Below are 15,392 nucleotides of genomic sequence, written 5' to 3'. Positions count from 1 at the left end.
GTTGGGAGGGTGGTTAGAGTAGGCAACACTTGCCTTAACTGAACACTGAATTCTGAAAGCCTTACACAGATTTTACTTTGGAAGACTCAGTGATACTATTTTTCAAGAGGAGACTAATGAGAATTCTGACACGCTCTATTCTGTATTAGTGTCCGGGACAGCAAAGACGCTTTTATTTATGCACTAGAAGACAGTTGGCTGCATTTCAATTGTTCTGCTGTGTAATGTTATTGTAAAGTGCCTTGAGAGTCTAAGCTGATGAAAGACTGTGGATAAATGAAAAACATCCTGTCCTTTCCTTTCAAATAACTGTAGATTCAGAGTATGGAAGTGATTCCTTTTAAATACCACATTTCCAGGGTGAGAAGATACTTTGAAAAAGTTCTTTATTTGTGAATTTTGCAAGTCAATTGTTCATCAGCACCAGATCTTTTAACGAATAAATGCTCATAAATGAAATAGGGGTAAAGTATATGAAGAGACACTAAATCCTATAAGAAAATATTCTGTTTATCACAGTTATTTTAATGCTGCTTCTGTACTGTTTTCTTCAAAAATTTTTGTGAATGTTTGTTGAGTCTGTATTAATCTCTGAAAACACCATACAAATATAATCTCTACACTTCTGTGCAGACGTGAATAAATAAATACACTTGCTACTGCCCCATAGTCCTTTTTTGGAAAAAGTTGTTTACATTTTGCTTTCTTTGTACAGAATTTATTCAAATGTGATGTGTCATAGGTGGCAAATGCTGTTGGATTTATATCCTTTTGGTGCTCATTATATTCCAAATGTATATTATCAGAAGTTTGGATACTAACACTTAAAAGAAGGGATTTAGGAAAATAAAGGTAAAATAAACGAGACTGACTAATGTGAGTCTTCTTTTCATAGGCAGAATTTTCAGAAATCAACTTGATAGCCCATGCTGATGGCAATTATGCAGTAGATATCCAAGTATTTCGAAATGGCACTAAAGTGGTCAGGTAAGAAAAAATATATATAATAACAGCAAAAAGCAATGAATGGCATAGTGCATGCATGGAAAAGGTAGTGAATGATTTTTTTTTTGTATATGTGCAATAGGGTTTTTGACTGCAACGCACTTTGGTCACTGGCATGAAAAGCAGGAAAAAAAAAGTATGTGATCAGTGCAGTACTTCCTGTTTGTGGCGGGAAGGGAATCTCTCAATGTTTTGATCATATGAAAGGTGGATTTGAGTAAGATAGGAATGAAGTCTGCTATAAAAAAAACACATAATTGGGAGTTAGGGTTATTGGTTTGGGTTTTATCTTTGCTTCAGAAATAAAGGTGGTCTTTGTGACCTTTGTACATGCCAGAGTTTTCCAGATGAGCTGTATTTAGTCCAAAAATTGAGTATTTTCTATTGAAACAGCCAAGTCCTAGCACTTCTCTCAGGATAGTTACTGGAATATCACTTCTGTTTGAGAATTTCAGTTTAAAAACCTGAGATTTCCTAATAGACTGTTTTGTCCAAAAAAGATTATTCCAATTGAAGGCAGGGTAATTTTACCATTTCTTTCAGCGAGGATGTCAACAGCCTTGTAAATGTAAGGGAAGAAAACAGGGGTATGTCTGGGCAAATTGAAAGCGTAAATATTAACCGAGTTATTTCAGGAAGTCCTATATTTTATCTGGTTTATGAGAATTATAGCTACTTTGGCCAGTGCAGTTAAGTATGAGTTAAGTATAGCATAGCAGTTGTTTGACTGAACAAGTGCATTCAGAAACGTGGATCAAGCCACTAACAAACAGTGGTAGATAACTGCTTATGTTTATCTTTGTTTACTGCTTATGCTTCTCTTCAGGCAAGAGTTCAGGGAGCTAGCATACAGCATGTCTTGTATCGTCATGTTTTTGCACAACATCTGTCCAAATAAAAGATTTGAAAATGTCTGCTCATTCATGTAAAAAAAATCATGAAAAAATACTTTGTGTACTTTATGCTTTAAAACTCACAACAGTTTAATCTCTTGTGTGTTCTAAAAATACTGCAGCTTAATACAACAACCACTTCTGCCAAATCCACAAGATTATTTCCTTAGAAGAGTAAGAGATTTGATATTTTTAGTAGTGGTGGTGATGGTGGTGTTTTTTCTCCAGCGATAAATTTTTGGAGCCAGGAAATCTTGATCACTGCTCCTTAGTGGCTTTTCTGTAGAGAGTTTTCCAAAAACACCCAAAATATAGAGGCCAAGTTAGCTTTGGTATGTGTCAATACTTAATGTGATTTGGGAACCTCCAGAAAATAGCATCTACAAAGATGTATATTTGCTGTTTCTGAGAAAACTTGGTAATGCTGCTGCTTATGTTAAGAAACAGATAAATCTTGTTGTGTCATCAGATAACTCTAAGATTTAGATGACAGAGGATTTTATAATATTATCAGTCTTATGGGTAGTTTAATTAACCAAATAGAGCTACCTTAGGTTGATAAGTTTCACTCAAATCTGTGTGATACACCTGCACGTATGTGCATGCTTTCCAGTGTGACAGGGATATTTAGACATGATACGAGAGCAGTTCCCTGTTTCTGTGATAATTTATCTGGAGATACAGAATATATTTGAAAATATTTTTGAAACATAAATATTCTGTATCTCCAGGTAAGTGCTAGTCTTTACGTTGCTTTAAGCCTAATTGGTTTGTGAAGTTTATTGCCTGAAGCTTGGAATGTGTCACTAAGGTAATATCCGTCAGCATCCCTGCATTCTTTACATGTTCAGTTGACAAGAAACTTTATTTGAAATCCAGCATTGAATTTGGGTGAGACAACAGGATGTGTGACACGTTCCTTTGTTTCGGTCCGTCTCAACTATTAAGAAAGATGGGAGAAGCTGCGGGTCCCACTGGCATCAAAGTTCATATTGGATACAGACTATGAACACATTACCAAAAAGGCATAAACACCTGAATACTCAGATGAAAATTTGAACGTGTTATTAATTTGAGGTCCCAAGTGAACTCGTATCATAGATTTGAGCAAAATATTCATTAGCAAAATCATAGAAATTTGAATGACAGATTTTTGATGTCTTGATTTAGGAGGAAAAAACCATAAACAGGCATTTGCTCATTTCATTTTGTGAATGAAAATCAAACCATGAAAAATGGTATCTTATGTTACATAACACTGAGATTTTGGATCTTACAAATGCGTGAGCCAGGATTAAATTTTTTCTCATGACCTTCTGTACACACAGTCATTCTGTCCAGCAGTCATTACAGCACTAGAACAATTATGTAAACGTATCATGTTCCTTTGAGGCGTTTTTGTGAAGCTAAAAATGGGGGTTTATCTTTATTTTTTAAAGTATCTTGCCTCAATTCTCCAACTGTTTCATTAAATGGGTATTTTAAAGGACACTTTGCGTTCTTTACTTTTATCTAAAAACACAATGCTGTATTTGAGATGATGTGTAATTCCCTTAGCACTATTTTAGATTATAGAGGTGGTCTCTTTCTTTCACTGAGTGGTCTGCAGTTTTGATTAAGGCATCATTAGTCCTCTAAGTATTATATTCATGCTGTGCCAACAAATTGAATTTCTGTGTTTCAAACACTTGGCACACCATCCTGAAACCTAGATCACAAATTCTCGGAACTATGCTACAAGTATTTTTTTGGAAACTTGTTTAAAAACAAGCATTTCTTTAGAGTTTTGGCCATTGGTCTAGAGTGCCATTTTAATGATTTTTGACAGCAAATCAAAAGTGCTGGTTTTACCAAGTCATGCATTACATTTGAAAGCCAACTTAAAAATCTAGCTAATATACTTTGACTACTGCATTCAGACCGGAATCTTAAACTGCTGAAGAAATTTTAACATGTTTTGGGTTTGTTTTGTTTTGCTAGATTGAGATTTCTGAATCATTTTGTAATCTTTGAAATTTTTCACTCCAGCGTACAGCTTATATTAATTCAAGGCAAGTAAACAATTACACTGATTTACTACACTAATTTAATTTACCCTGCAGTTACACTTCTTTCAGGAGGTTGACAGCTTCAAGCTAGACAGGTTTTTTTTTCCACCTATAAAATCTGAATGCAGAAAAGAGTCCATTGACAGTCATGTTTAGGAGTGACTTGCCCCTGTACTGGTGGCTCCATCCTGTTGCATTGTGTCTTCTGTTTTCCATAACCTCCTTCAGTTACTAAATGTCAGGGTCTGAGTAAGTTGAAGATGGTGTCAGACTGTTCTCAAAGGTGCCTGGTGGTAGGAGAAGAAGCCATGGAAGTTGCAACAGAGGAAAACTTGATTAGATAGAAGAGAGAAAGAGAGGGGAAAAATGTGTAGTTCACGTTTAGAAATTGATTTTGACAAATGTCTTGATCAGAAGTTGAATTGTGATCATCTCCAGTTACAGTATGATTCATTCTACGAGCAATGGGGTTGCTTCATTTCTTACTGTCTTTAAAATGGTCTGCCAACAGCAGCGAAAAAACATTGTTCCCAAGAAGCTTCGGTTTCTGGCAGAGACATCAGTCTGCTTTGGTTTTGATTGTCACGGCTTAGGAACCAGTGTACACAAACTAAAGAACATACTCAGAGTTTATATACATGATTTATCTTTCAGGGGCAAACAACCTGAAAAGCCATGATATTTTGTCTCTCCTCTTCATGGGGGCACGTTATTGACTGGATGCTGATGTTTCCTGGACAGCAATTAAGAACTGATACAGTACAGATTTTCATAAAGCCATAACTTTCTGTCTTCTAACATTTACCTTTGTTTTGAGTGTTCATTTGGTATTTCTCTATCCACGAGCTAGACACTTTTCCCTTTTAAGATTTTGCTGTTGAAGGAAAAAGAATTTAATCGTTGACTATTAGTAACCTATCTTTTTCTTGGTAGGTCATTCAGGCCTGACTTTGTCCTGGTTCGACAACATTCATTCAGTATGGCAGAAAATGAAGATTTCCGTAACTTGATCATTGGAATGCAGTATGCGGGCATCCCGAGTGTCAACTCGCTGGAATCAATCTATAACTTCTGTGACAAGCCGTGGGTGGTAAGTGATGTACCAAAAAGTTCTTCTGGTGCAAAAGCAGTTAGTGCCTTTTTTGTTGTTGTTGTTGTTGTTGTTTGTTTTTTGTTTGCTTGGTTGGTTCCCCTTCGTGAATATTGAGTATCAAACTGCAAAGTTACTTAGCAGACCGGTGAAGCAATAGTGAAAGGAATAAAAAGTAAACGAACGTATTTCAATCATGTTTTCAAAGAGCCAGTGTAGGTGGCGTGTAGACAGAGAGAAAAAATATTTGTAATACAAATAATGAAATAAGTGAGGAAACCAACGGAATGCTAACATACTTCCTCAAGTGAGGAAAGTGTGTTTATTCACAATTTGTCTGGGAAAAGCAAGCTGAGAATATTTTTCATATTTGTGGTTTTAAACCATGCCTGTGACATTTTTGGGGCTATGCTTTAGCAAGGAAATCTGCAGCTATTCCTTTCCTCATTTGAAAGCTCTTTTCATAATCCTTGTGCATATGGATGTGGGAGTAGTCTTTTCAGCTACACCTAGAGTAATGAGGTACACTGGGGAATCTCTGCTCTTTGCCAGTTTTAATGTAGAAGCCAATTCAGTTTTTCATTCCACGCTTTGTAGGAATACAGAGTTTGGTGATCTTTTTGGTTCATAGAGAACTAAACATTAGTAGCAACAAGTTAAAACATGGTGCTTTAAAAGTTGATTATCAATGGTGCAGTCATTGTTCTTATAATAGATTTTTAAAAAAATAATTTTAATTTAATTTTAATTTTAATTTAATTATTTAAAAAAAAATAGATTTCCAGTTGTCCAAGGTCTAATGAAACCTTGAAGAATACCGCTTGTTATAAATAGCCAAAGCTTCATAATTTTTTTGTCTGATATCTGGGTAGGAAAAGAACAGTTGTCAGTATTTTTCACACTGCAGGAAATTTTAACAGTAATACTTTTTACTGTCTTGAGGATTATTTTTTCATACTTACTATGAAATCTCTCCAAAAAATTGTCAGCGGATTTGAACATATACCACTTGCAGCTAATTTTATTATACTTTTATATTGCAGTAAACTACAGTGGGAAATAAATAATTGTTAGAGCATTTATAACTTCTCAGAATATATATTGTATATTGCTGAATCCATTATTTTAATACATCACATTTTCTATGCTGTGTGGCATGTCTTAATGCTTTAATTCATTGTATGCAATAAAGCTAGGCGGTTAAGCAATAGCAGTAGCATTTATATGCAATAATGATGCAATAAAAAGTAAATTAATAATTCCTCCTCATAATATTCTTCTGGTGGCATTAATGTCATGGCTGTTCTTCCACCAGACCAATAAAGATATCCCTTTCTTACAACTGGTCTTGTTGCACATAAAATTTCTGTGCTGATTTTTCACTCTTATAACTGGGAATAACTGGGAGCTGCAGCAATATTTACTATAACAACTGGAAAACCCAGCGAAAGCTAATGTATGGTTATGTGTGTAAAAGAATTAAGTCATGGTCCATATTTTTTGTTGTTGTTGTTCTATACAGTACACCTTAGAAACAAATAATGAAGTACTATGCTTATAAGGCCTTATTTGAATTTAGAGTTAGAATAATTTAATCTCAAATTATGGTAGAGTTTTTATAAGGTGTGACATAGCAGTTCACGATGAAATGGCTGTCTTCTGAATTGTCATATCTGAGTCTTTGGGTTTTGCAGAAATTCTCATTTTGGCTGAAAATTCTGTAGTTTGTCTCAGTTTAGATATGAATGAAATGAAAATATTTTTCAGCTGATCTTATTTAATTTGAACATAAAGAATGATATTTTTTCCCCTTGAGATTTTTCTACCTTGCAGCTTCTCATCTGACACCCAAAATATGTTTCCTTTGAAATGCTTAAATTTTGCACAGCTTCAGCAAGAGTCCATTTCACATCTCTTGGGTATTTCCTCTCAGAAACAACTGTTTGAGAGAAATTTTGGTGTCAGACAAGTCATGTGCTTCAAACTAGCTTCTTTCATGTTTTAATTATCTTCTGTCGTTCCCTGAAATTGTTAATTGAGTTGCATTATGCCCCCACTGCAATTCCATGGACATCGAGGTTGAGTAGGCGATGTCTGTGTGTTGTCTATGCGCGGTCATGCTTTGCTCTGGCAGTGGCCTCAATTCTGCATTTTAACTACCTGTGACCACAAGCTAAGCCTGTAAATGTGAGAGTTCTGAATACGTGGTGGCACCTGCACTTTAGTTGGGTCCTACTTAGCAGTGTGGACTTTCAATTTGAGCACACAAATATTTTCTGTACAAACATGAAGGGGCTTGCTTGGGCGTTGAACTTGGGACATCTTGACTTCTGGTCTTTGTGACAGTGGGAAATGTAGACACAACCATGTTCATCCCAGAGCATCACAAAATCTTTATCAGATTTAGGAAAGCTAAGCTCTGCGAGAAGTCATGCAAACCTGTTTCAACCCAACCTTACTTACTCCGAGGGTAAAAATCCATTGACCCTTTGCTTCAGCCAATATCATGAATATTCAAATTATTCAACAGAATCCAGGGAGTGTTGGTTTTGCTATTATCTTCTAGTTTGTTTGGTGACACCTGACTCATGCATGCTACCCTGCCTGAGTGAAATCCCTGCTGCAAACTGCAGTCTGGATTTGGACGCCCTTGGGGGGCCCTCCCCGACCTGTTGCTGCATGCCAGCATGAAGCAGAGACACCATCGATGCCCGTGCCGGGCTCCTGGATGTACTTCAGGCCAGTGAATCAAGCAATGTTCCCCACTGTTGAAATGACATGTATTTAAGCATATACCTGAACATACCAGTTCAGACAGAAACTTAGTTAAATTGTTACAGAAAAAAAACCAACAAAATTATTCTGCAAGTTGGTTGATCAGAAACCAGCTCAACATTTACAGCACTGAATAAAGGTATTGAACCACCTGCCAGTCTCATCTCTCACATACAGAACTGCATAGTTTGCTGAAACTGAAATTGTGTGTTTGCAGTTAAGACTTTTCTTGTTTATATTTGTCTTTTTCATTGTGGCTTAAATACTAGAATACACTTTAATTCCGTTTCATGTTATTTGTCGTCTTAACATTCACATAAGAAAAATAGGTTTGACTTCATACAAATTGTATCTTTTCATAAAGTGTGTCTTACTGCCAGAATTTCAGAAAGTGTATTCAAGCAGTCATGAGTGCCCATGCTGGTTTTGCAGTAGTGCAAGTAAGCAAGCGTGTGCTTAGACTTACTGTCGATTAGCCCCCTTTTTTATAGCATGTAAAGGTTGCCTTTCTGGACAATTTCTTTGCTAACGTGGGTGACCTGATATTTGTATGAAAGCTATTTCTATAAAAATAGCAAGTTCAAAAGCCTTCTGAAAAATTAGAAAGCAGAACTCTAGATAATGCCATAAGTAACAATCTTTATTAATTAAGGAGAAACAGATTGACTTTCCTGCAGGTAAAATTTGAGTGGCAGAAGTGAATTGCAATTTCTATAACAGCAGAAAAAAAATAGGGTGTCCAATGGAATGGGCTTTTAAGGGATGAAAAATTAGTCATGGGAATTGATTTCATTTACATCAGGAGTAGTATAGAACTGCTAGGAGGGGAAGAAGTTGGGAGAGTTAGACTAGCTGTAAAAGGGCTACTGAATAAAACGAAAGTTAGAATCCAACACACAAGATCTTTGTTTTATAAATGACTGTTCTTCAGAGTATCAGGTCTTTCCTTTGTTTGTTCTTTGGTGGGGTTTTTTGTTTGTTTTTGGGGGTTTGTTTGTTTGGTTTTTTTTAAGATTCAGCTCTAGACGCACATCATCTCTTTACAGCCCTGAGGACAGATTCACACCCCACATTAGGAAATGAAGCACCTGCCCTTAGTTTTGCAGCAGAACTCTTTTTTTTTTTTTTTTTTTTTACTTTTCATTTTACTTTTTTTTTTTTTTTAACTTTTTTTACTGTGTCTGTAGACACCCCCGGGCTTCTGTGCCTTTGCCAATAGACAGTCAGCAAATTTGTATTTGATCTGAGGTATGTTAATGAAAGATGGGGGTGCGGTAGGAAGATTGTCAGGAACATATTAAAAAAAAATTCTGAAAACAAGTCTTAAAGCTTGCGTTTTCCAGTGTCAGGACATACATAGTTACTTCAAATGTATGTCAAAAGTTCAAAGCACCATATAACCCTTTGAAAAGTTAGGATGCTAGCAACCATGGCAAAGAAAATATTGAAATGAATGTGTGTGGTGAGATGTTTGCATACTGAAATATGTTAATGATTTGGGTTTATTACAGTACTGCTGTTATTTCAGTTCTGTGATAACACTTACCACCTACCTCATGAAAAACTAATGATCCTGGCTGGTGAGATGGATTTCATTTAAATGCTAGTAAGAATATCAGAAAGCTACTTACCTAGGGGGAAAGTATGGGTTTTATAAATAAAGACTAAGTTCTTTATTGCTGAGTGCACGCAGAGCTGTGGAGGAACTGTTTTAAGGTTCACGCTTTTGTGTGTGACTTACCCTGTTACCAGGTTTAATTCAGTTACGTCGAGTTAAGGTGAGGTAAAAAGATATACTTCCCACACTGGATTCATGTTCCATCTTACAGTTTTACTCAGGTAATGGTGTACAGGACCTGTGTAAATCTGTAAAGCATTTATGAAAGTTTTATAACAGTAAAAAGAGCATAATTAATTACTCAAGGCTATCACTTGATATTATTTAAAATCACGATCTAGATATTTTATTATCTTTGTTTTCCTTTAGAAAATGTCATTCAAGAAATGAGGCATTCCTTAACTGAGGCTTAGGAGATTGTATGTGATCTTTCCAATAGTACCTGATGTACGTAATTGTGATGTAATTACCTGATGTAAGTGATTGTGGAGGCTGGAAGTAACTGGAAAATGTGATGACAATGGCAGTGCTTGCAGTAATAGGTAAAAATCATGCTCACGATTCAGACTGGGAAAATAATATTTTTTAAAAAACATGATTTAGCAGTGTATTGGATTGAATTTAAAAAAAAAAATTCTTGTCTGCATGCAACCTTTTGCATACTGCCTATTAAGATTTTTGTGAAATTTACATGCTTAAGTGTTTACATCAGTTGAACCCTGCTCTTAATTTTAGTTTCCTTTTGCAGTCAGTGGTGCTAGGGGTGCAGTCTTGGAATACCACAGATTATTAGCTTTTCACCCCAACTGTGTATAGCAGATTGCTAATAAGTGGATTTCTGCAGTAAGGTAGAGTTAATTGGACTATACTAAACATGCAGACTGACTTGTCAGGGACCGCAAGGTACAATGTCCATGACTGCCGTAGATAGAACACCTAATTTCAGTTAAACCTGACTGTGACATACTAATTACATGCATTATAGTATCTGGATTGCTACTTCTAGATTCACATAGTGATAAGCATTTCAGCACTGCAGAGATTACAGAATTGCTGCAGTTGTATAGACCAAGTATATATGACTGAAGAGAAAGAAAATTCTCCTGAGATCAGTCCAGTTCCATGGTGGCAGTTCTGGTTCCTTTGCTGCAGAGGGAAAACACAGCAGCACCTGTAGCTGGCTGCAGATCTGTTCTCTTGTTAGAGTTCCTTGAGAGGCTACGTGGCAGTGATTGGTATAAAAGGCTTCAAGGATCTGCTGATATGTTAATTACACATTTACCCTGGTGAAGGAGACAGCACAACCTACAACGTGATAATGGGCCTACAAAAAAACATTTGTGAGTGCTGTGACCTTAATTAGCTGTTGCCATGCTGGTGGAAGAGTCTGTATTTAGAGGGAAATGCTGACTTGATGTAATCATGGAGGGGATGTGGAAGCCCACTGTAGTGTGTGAAGGTACCCCATAGCTGTAACGGCTTGCAAAGAGCCGTCTGTCACGGCGCGGGTGAGCTGGGTGCTGAGCCGCTTGGCCTCCAGTGACGGAGACGCTGCTGGCATAGTGACAACCTGCTGCATCGGTTCAGTGATGCGGGGGGTAAAGGGGGGAAAAAATAGGAACTGTTTTCTGGTCAAGAGCTGGCAGAGTGGAATTAAGACCCAGAAGGCAGAGAGATATCTGTGTTATTTTAAAGAAAGCTGAAAGATCCTGGCATTTTTTACAAGGCGCTCCAGGTGTAAACCCATCTTGTACTGAAACATCTTTAAAAGACCTCTGGGGCTTTGTCTCCTTCGTTGTAGAAATTTATTGTTAAGAATTATAAATGTAAGCGAAGTGCCATAGAACACTTTTTTATGCTAAAATTTATTTCCTTGCTCATCCGCAATCGTTCTGAGGGAAGGCTGGTTGTGGCTTTTCCTTTTGTCAAATTTGGTAGTATTGTAAATTTTGCCGTTCTTGTTTGTTTCTTTTCCTACAGTTTGTAAGCAGACAGCCAAATACTTTTTTGCAAGTTTCCTGGCATTTTCCTTTTTTGCTCCTTTTGCCAAGCTTACATAATTCTATGCCTTCGTGTGTTGTGTTTGGCTTTGCATGTCTTTTGCAGTTGATTTTCTACTTATCTGTCTTCATCTTTCTACTCTGATTCAACACTTCATTTCTCTATTCTTACCTTGCTTTCTTTGGAAGGTCTGTTTCAACTGCCCTTTGTTGCTTTCTGGTGGTGTTCTGGTACTCTTTCCCACCTTGTTTTCTCCTCCTTCATGTGCTGCTGTCTGAAGTTGCACTTTTGTGCTTTTCCCCCCTTCAAGCTACACTTTAATAGTCTTGAGCAATAGACTGATGCACTGGCAGGAAACTTGTAGGCACTCTGCAGGGAGGAGCATATAAAACACGAGCTCTGTTCATTCCAGCTTCCTGTTGACTCAAATTATTGAAGCTGTGCTAAGGGGCAGACACAATCACACAGATGACTTTCAACATCATGTCAAAGTATCTTCTGGAGAATGAATAACAAATAAAATGAACGTGTGCAAGCAAAGTATTTTCAAAAATCTATTTACTGGAAAGCGATGACACTCCGTGCTCTTCCCATGCTATTCCATGTCAGGTTTAGAGAAGAAAATTATAAACTTCTTACCGAATGTTTATTGCGCTATAAGAAAATTCTGTGCTCAATACTGAAAATAAGATTTGTACAGTAATGCTGAACAATGGCCTAGAATTTGGCTGGTTATTGCACTTGCCTGTATGCCAGAGGGGATCTTATGCGTTCCTTAGCCTTGACCTTCAATACCTGCAATGTGGCTTCAACTCAGATAACGAAGGTGTTTAGGGACCTTCAAATTTAATGTCTGTTAACATTACAAATGTTAGAAATGGTAAGACCTGTATTTTAGTCAGTGGCTATGTTTTCAGATATTTTGTTAGGTGAAACCTGGAGCCAGCATTGAACTTTCTTGTTGTTTCAACCATTCTGAGACAAGATTGATCTACTTGATAGAAAAAGACAGGGACACTGGGCAGCCAGAGCCCACCCAAAGAGGTGGTTCAGTGGCTTTTTCCTACCCTTGCACTTCAGAAAGCTACTGTAGCAAGAGCAGTTCCTTCTTTGACTTCAGCACGGGAAACCAGGTGCTGCCTGTCTCTTTCTCAGGCAGTGCAGAGCTGCTCTCATAGGCACTGGGCACAATGGCATGGGTGGTAAAGGTGGAACAGCTCCATGTGATAATGCCTGGCGAGCTCCGTAATTAATTCCATGACTCTATTTGCAGATATCTACATGAATGGTAGAGGTGTTTCTAAAACCAGTTTTGTGGCTTTCATTCATATGAAGGATCATAGTGAACGCAGAGGTCTGTGTGTCTATAGGGCAGCCAGAGAACAAATTGTCCACATGTGCTGCTTTTCCAGCACTGGTCAGAGGAGAACGTTAAGCATTAAAAACCTGTAGTTTAATTCTCTGTCAGCCAGTGAAGGTTTTGGCCTCTTCACTCAGCCTGCCAGTTAAAGCAAAACATGTTGATGGATTTGTAGTGCAAAAGCTGAAAGTAAATTCACAAAACTGTGTCGGAAGGAAGGTGAAAGCATTTTAAGCTTTTTGGTCAAATGCAATTTACCAGCAAGCTTGAACGTTAAATTGGAGAAAAGTTCATGAAAAATTATTAATTTAAATGCATAACAAAGAGATCTAAATACAATAAGCCTAGCACTGTGTTTTCCTGTTTGCACCTCTGCACAGTGCTATTTTGAGCTTAATATTTTTTGAAATAGAAAGGGAATATTACAGTGATGATTAATGATTTTGCTTTCCTAAAGTGTATAAGCTCACTGGAAACTCCTTCAAAAAGCAGAGACCCTTAAATGAATATATCTTGGCATCATGATGATTTGTTTTCTGTACCATACAGCAATTCTTAGGGCTCCATGTTCATCAGTCTTTGCTTGAACTATGAAGTACGTTATATATAAAATGAGTATATATACCTATTTTGCACTGACTAGCGTTTGCTGCCATGAGGCTAATTCAATGCAAAAGTAGAATCACATTTGTTTTACTGCATTCTTGAATTTTGTGGTAGGTTGTTGCTGCTTTGCCCTGTTCTCTGCACTAAAGAGCAGTGGTGGGAACTCTTGACATCCGTGACAGACTTTCATTGCATTGAACTTTTCTAGTGGCAGAAAACTGAAACATACTTTAAACCATTTCTGAACTTCTACTGACAGAAACTATATTTAAATAAAGGCTGTAAGATTAATCTGAAAACCAGGACTGTAAAGCTGCGGTTTATATCCTTTGCGTTATCTGCTGTTCCTGCTACAGTATTGAAATTCAAAAACTCTCTTCTGTGCTTGCTTAAGGCAAATATCCATAACTGAAGGCCAGATTATGAAAATTAAGTTTGATTTCTTGAGCAATATCAGTATTTAATTAAAAAGGAAACTTGTATGTTATATTCCCCATTAAAGTTCCTTAGAAGATAATTTTTTTCTAGCCAAAATCTAGGTAGAGATTATTTCTGCTTCTTTTATATACAGCCACGGTGACTCAGTGATGAGGAGAATCAGGGGGCTAGACTCACCCTCCTGAAGCAATTTGTCACCTATCCAGGAAAATCCCTCCCACTGTGCTGGCTCTCCCACCGCAATCCCCGCTCTCCCTCTACACAAGTATTGTTCTCCCACATGATTTTCAAACCTCCCACCAGTGCTGCTGTTGCTGTCTGATTTCCTTGCCATCATTCCTTCATGTTTAGGTTCTATCCTTAGCTCCAGTTCACATCTGAAATGGATGCCAGGTGTTTCTTCTTTGTTTCTTCTATGAGGCGTATGAGGCGTAGTAACTAGCACACCTGTTCTGTGAAGTATCTTCTTTTGTTTATAGTTCCATTTAAAATGCTGTAAAATATCGCACTCTTTGGATGCTGGCCACCTTGGAGAAGTCCTCTGACTTTCTGTGCTGGGCTTAAAGGAGAGCATGTTGGCAGGTCTTGTATGAGGAGTGGCATCCTACCTTTGGTCTTTGCCAGCAGCCAATTTGAGAAAAAGTTTTCAAAATTTCCTTGTCTGGTTGAAATGCGGGAAGGATCTCGGGACAGAAAAGTCCATATAGGTAAGAAGCCCAGTTTGACTGAGTTTGAATTCTGTGCACAAAGTTGTAGCAGCACATGATTGCATCTATGTACAAATTAAGAGAAATTAAAAAAAAAAAAAAAGTATATCTTTAGCTTTAAAATGGGATTTAATACTTCAGTGGTTAAGTACATCAGTAATGCTTTTTTGCCTGGAGATAACTTCATACAGACACATCTGAACACCTGCACAAAATTTCATTAACTACAAGAGTTTTTACCAATGAATATGGGAGGGCTATATCTGCAAAACCACAGTTTGCATTAAAAGATTAAAAGATTTCTTCCTCTACTGTGATGTTCTCTTGAATTCAGTATTTTTATAAAAACTTACTATTTTATCTGGAAAGTCTCAGGATCTTAGTATCTCTAAAAAAAGCCCCACAGAACAGTAAAATCTCTTTTTATTGTAGTGAGCCCCAACCCCTTTTGAGAAGTGCTTAAGCAAATGCCCAAGTCCCATTAAAATAAACAGGTGCACAAATGTTTCCTTTAACAGGACACTGAACTCTGTGTTCCCATAATAGTGGAATAAACTACATTCTCATTTATGCCAAGTGCACCCAAGAAGAGTCCTCAAAGCTTTTATTTGAATGACTCAGTTCCATAACCTTCTCTTTTCCCTCTGTAAATTTTCATTCTGAAATAAAAACTTCCAGAAGGCCTGTTGCTCTCGGCCTCATGGTACTAATTTTTGCTAATTCTGACATGTCTTGATCTGTTTTCTACCTTTTATGCTCATGGGCTACTTTTCCTTCATTTTAATCTGCATGTGTTCCTTAAATCTCACTTTCCTCACTGTTTACACATTTTGTCACTGTCTCTTTCAGTA

At 37.2% G+C, this 15,392-nt stretch overlaps 1 protein-coding gene across 1 annotated transcript in view; it reads left to right on the top strand.

Moving 5' to 3' along the window:
- Window positions 1-15,392, top strand: part of SYN2 (synapsin II) — a 193,676-nt gene that overhangs the window by 78,395 nt on the left and 99,889 nt on the right. The window contains exons 3-4 of the mRNA XM_056336676.1: window positions 896-987; window positions 4,880-5,036. Coding sequence (XP_056192651.1) covers window positions 896-987; window positions 4,880-5,036 — 249 coding nt within the window. The remainder of the gene's footprint in view (window positions 1-895; window positions 988-4,879; window positions 5,037-15,392) is intronic.

This window comes from Falco biarmicus, chromosome 4 (genome assembly GCF_023638135.1).
Source record: "Falco biarmicus isolate bFalBia1 chromosome 4, bFalBia1.pri, whole genome shotgun sequence".
In the NCBI taxonomy this organism is placed as follows: Eukaryota; Metazoa; Chordata; class Aves; order Falconiformes; family Falconidae; genus Falco; species Falco biarmicus.
This window is presented reverse-complemented; position numbering and strand designations above follow the sequence as displayed.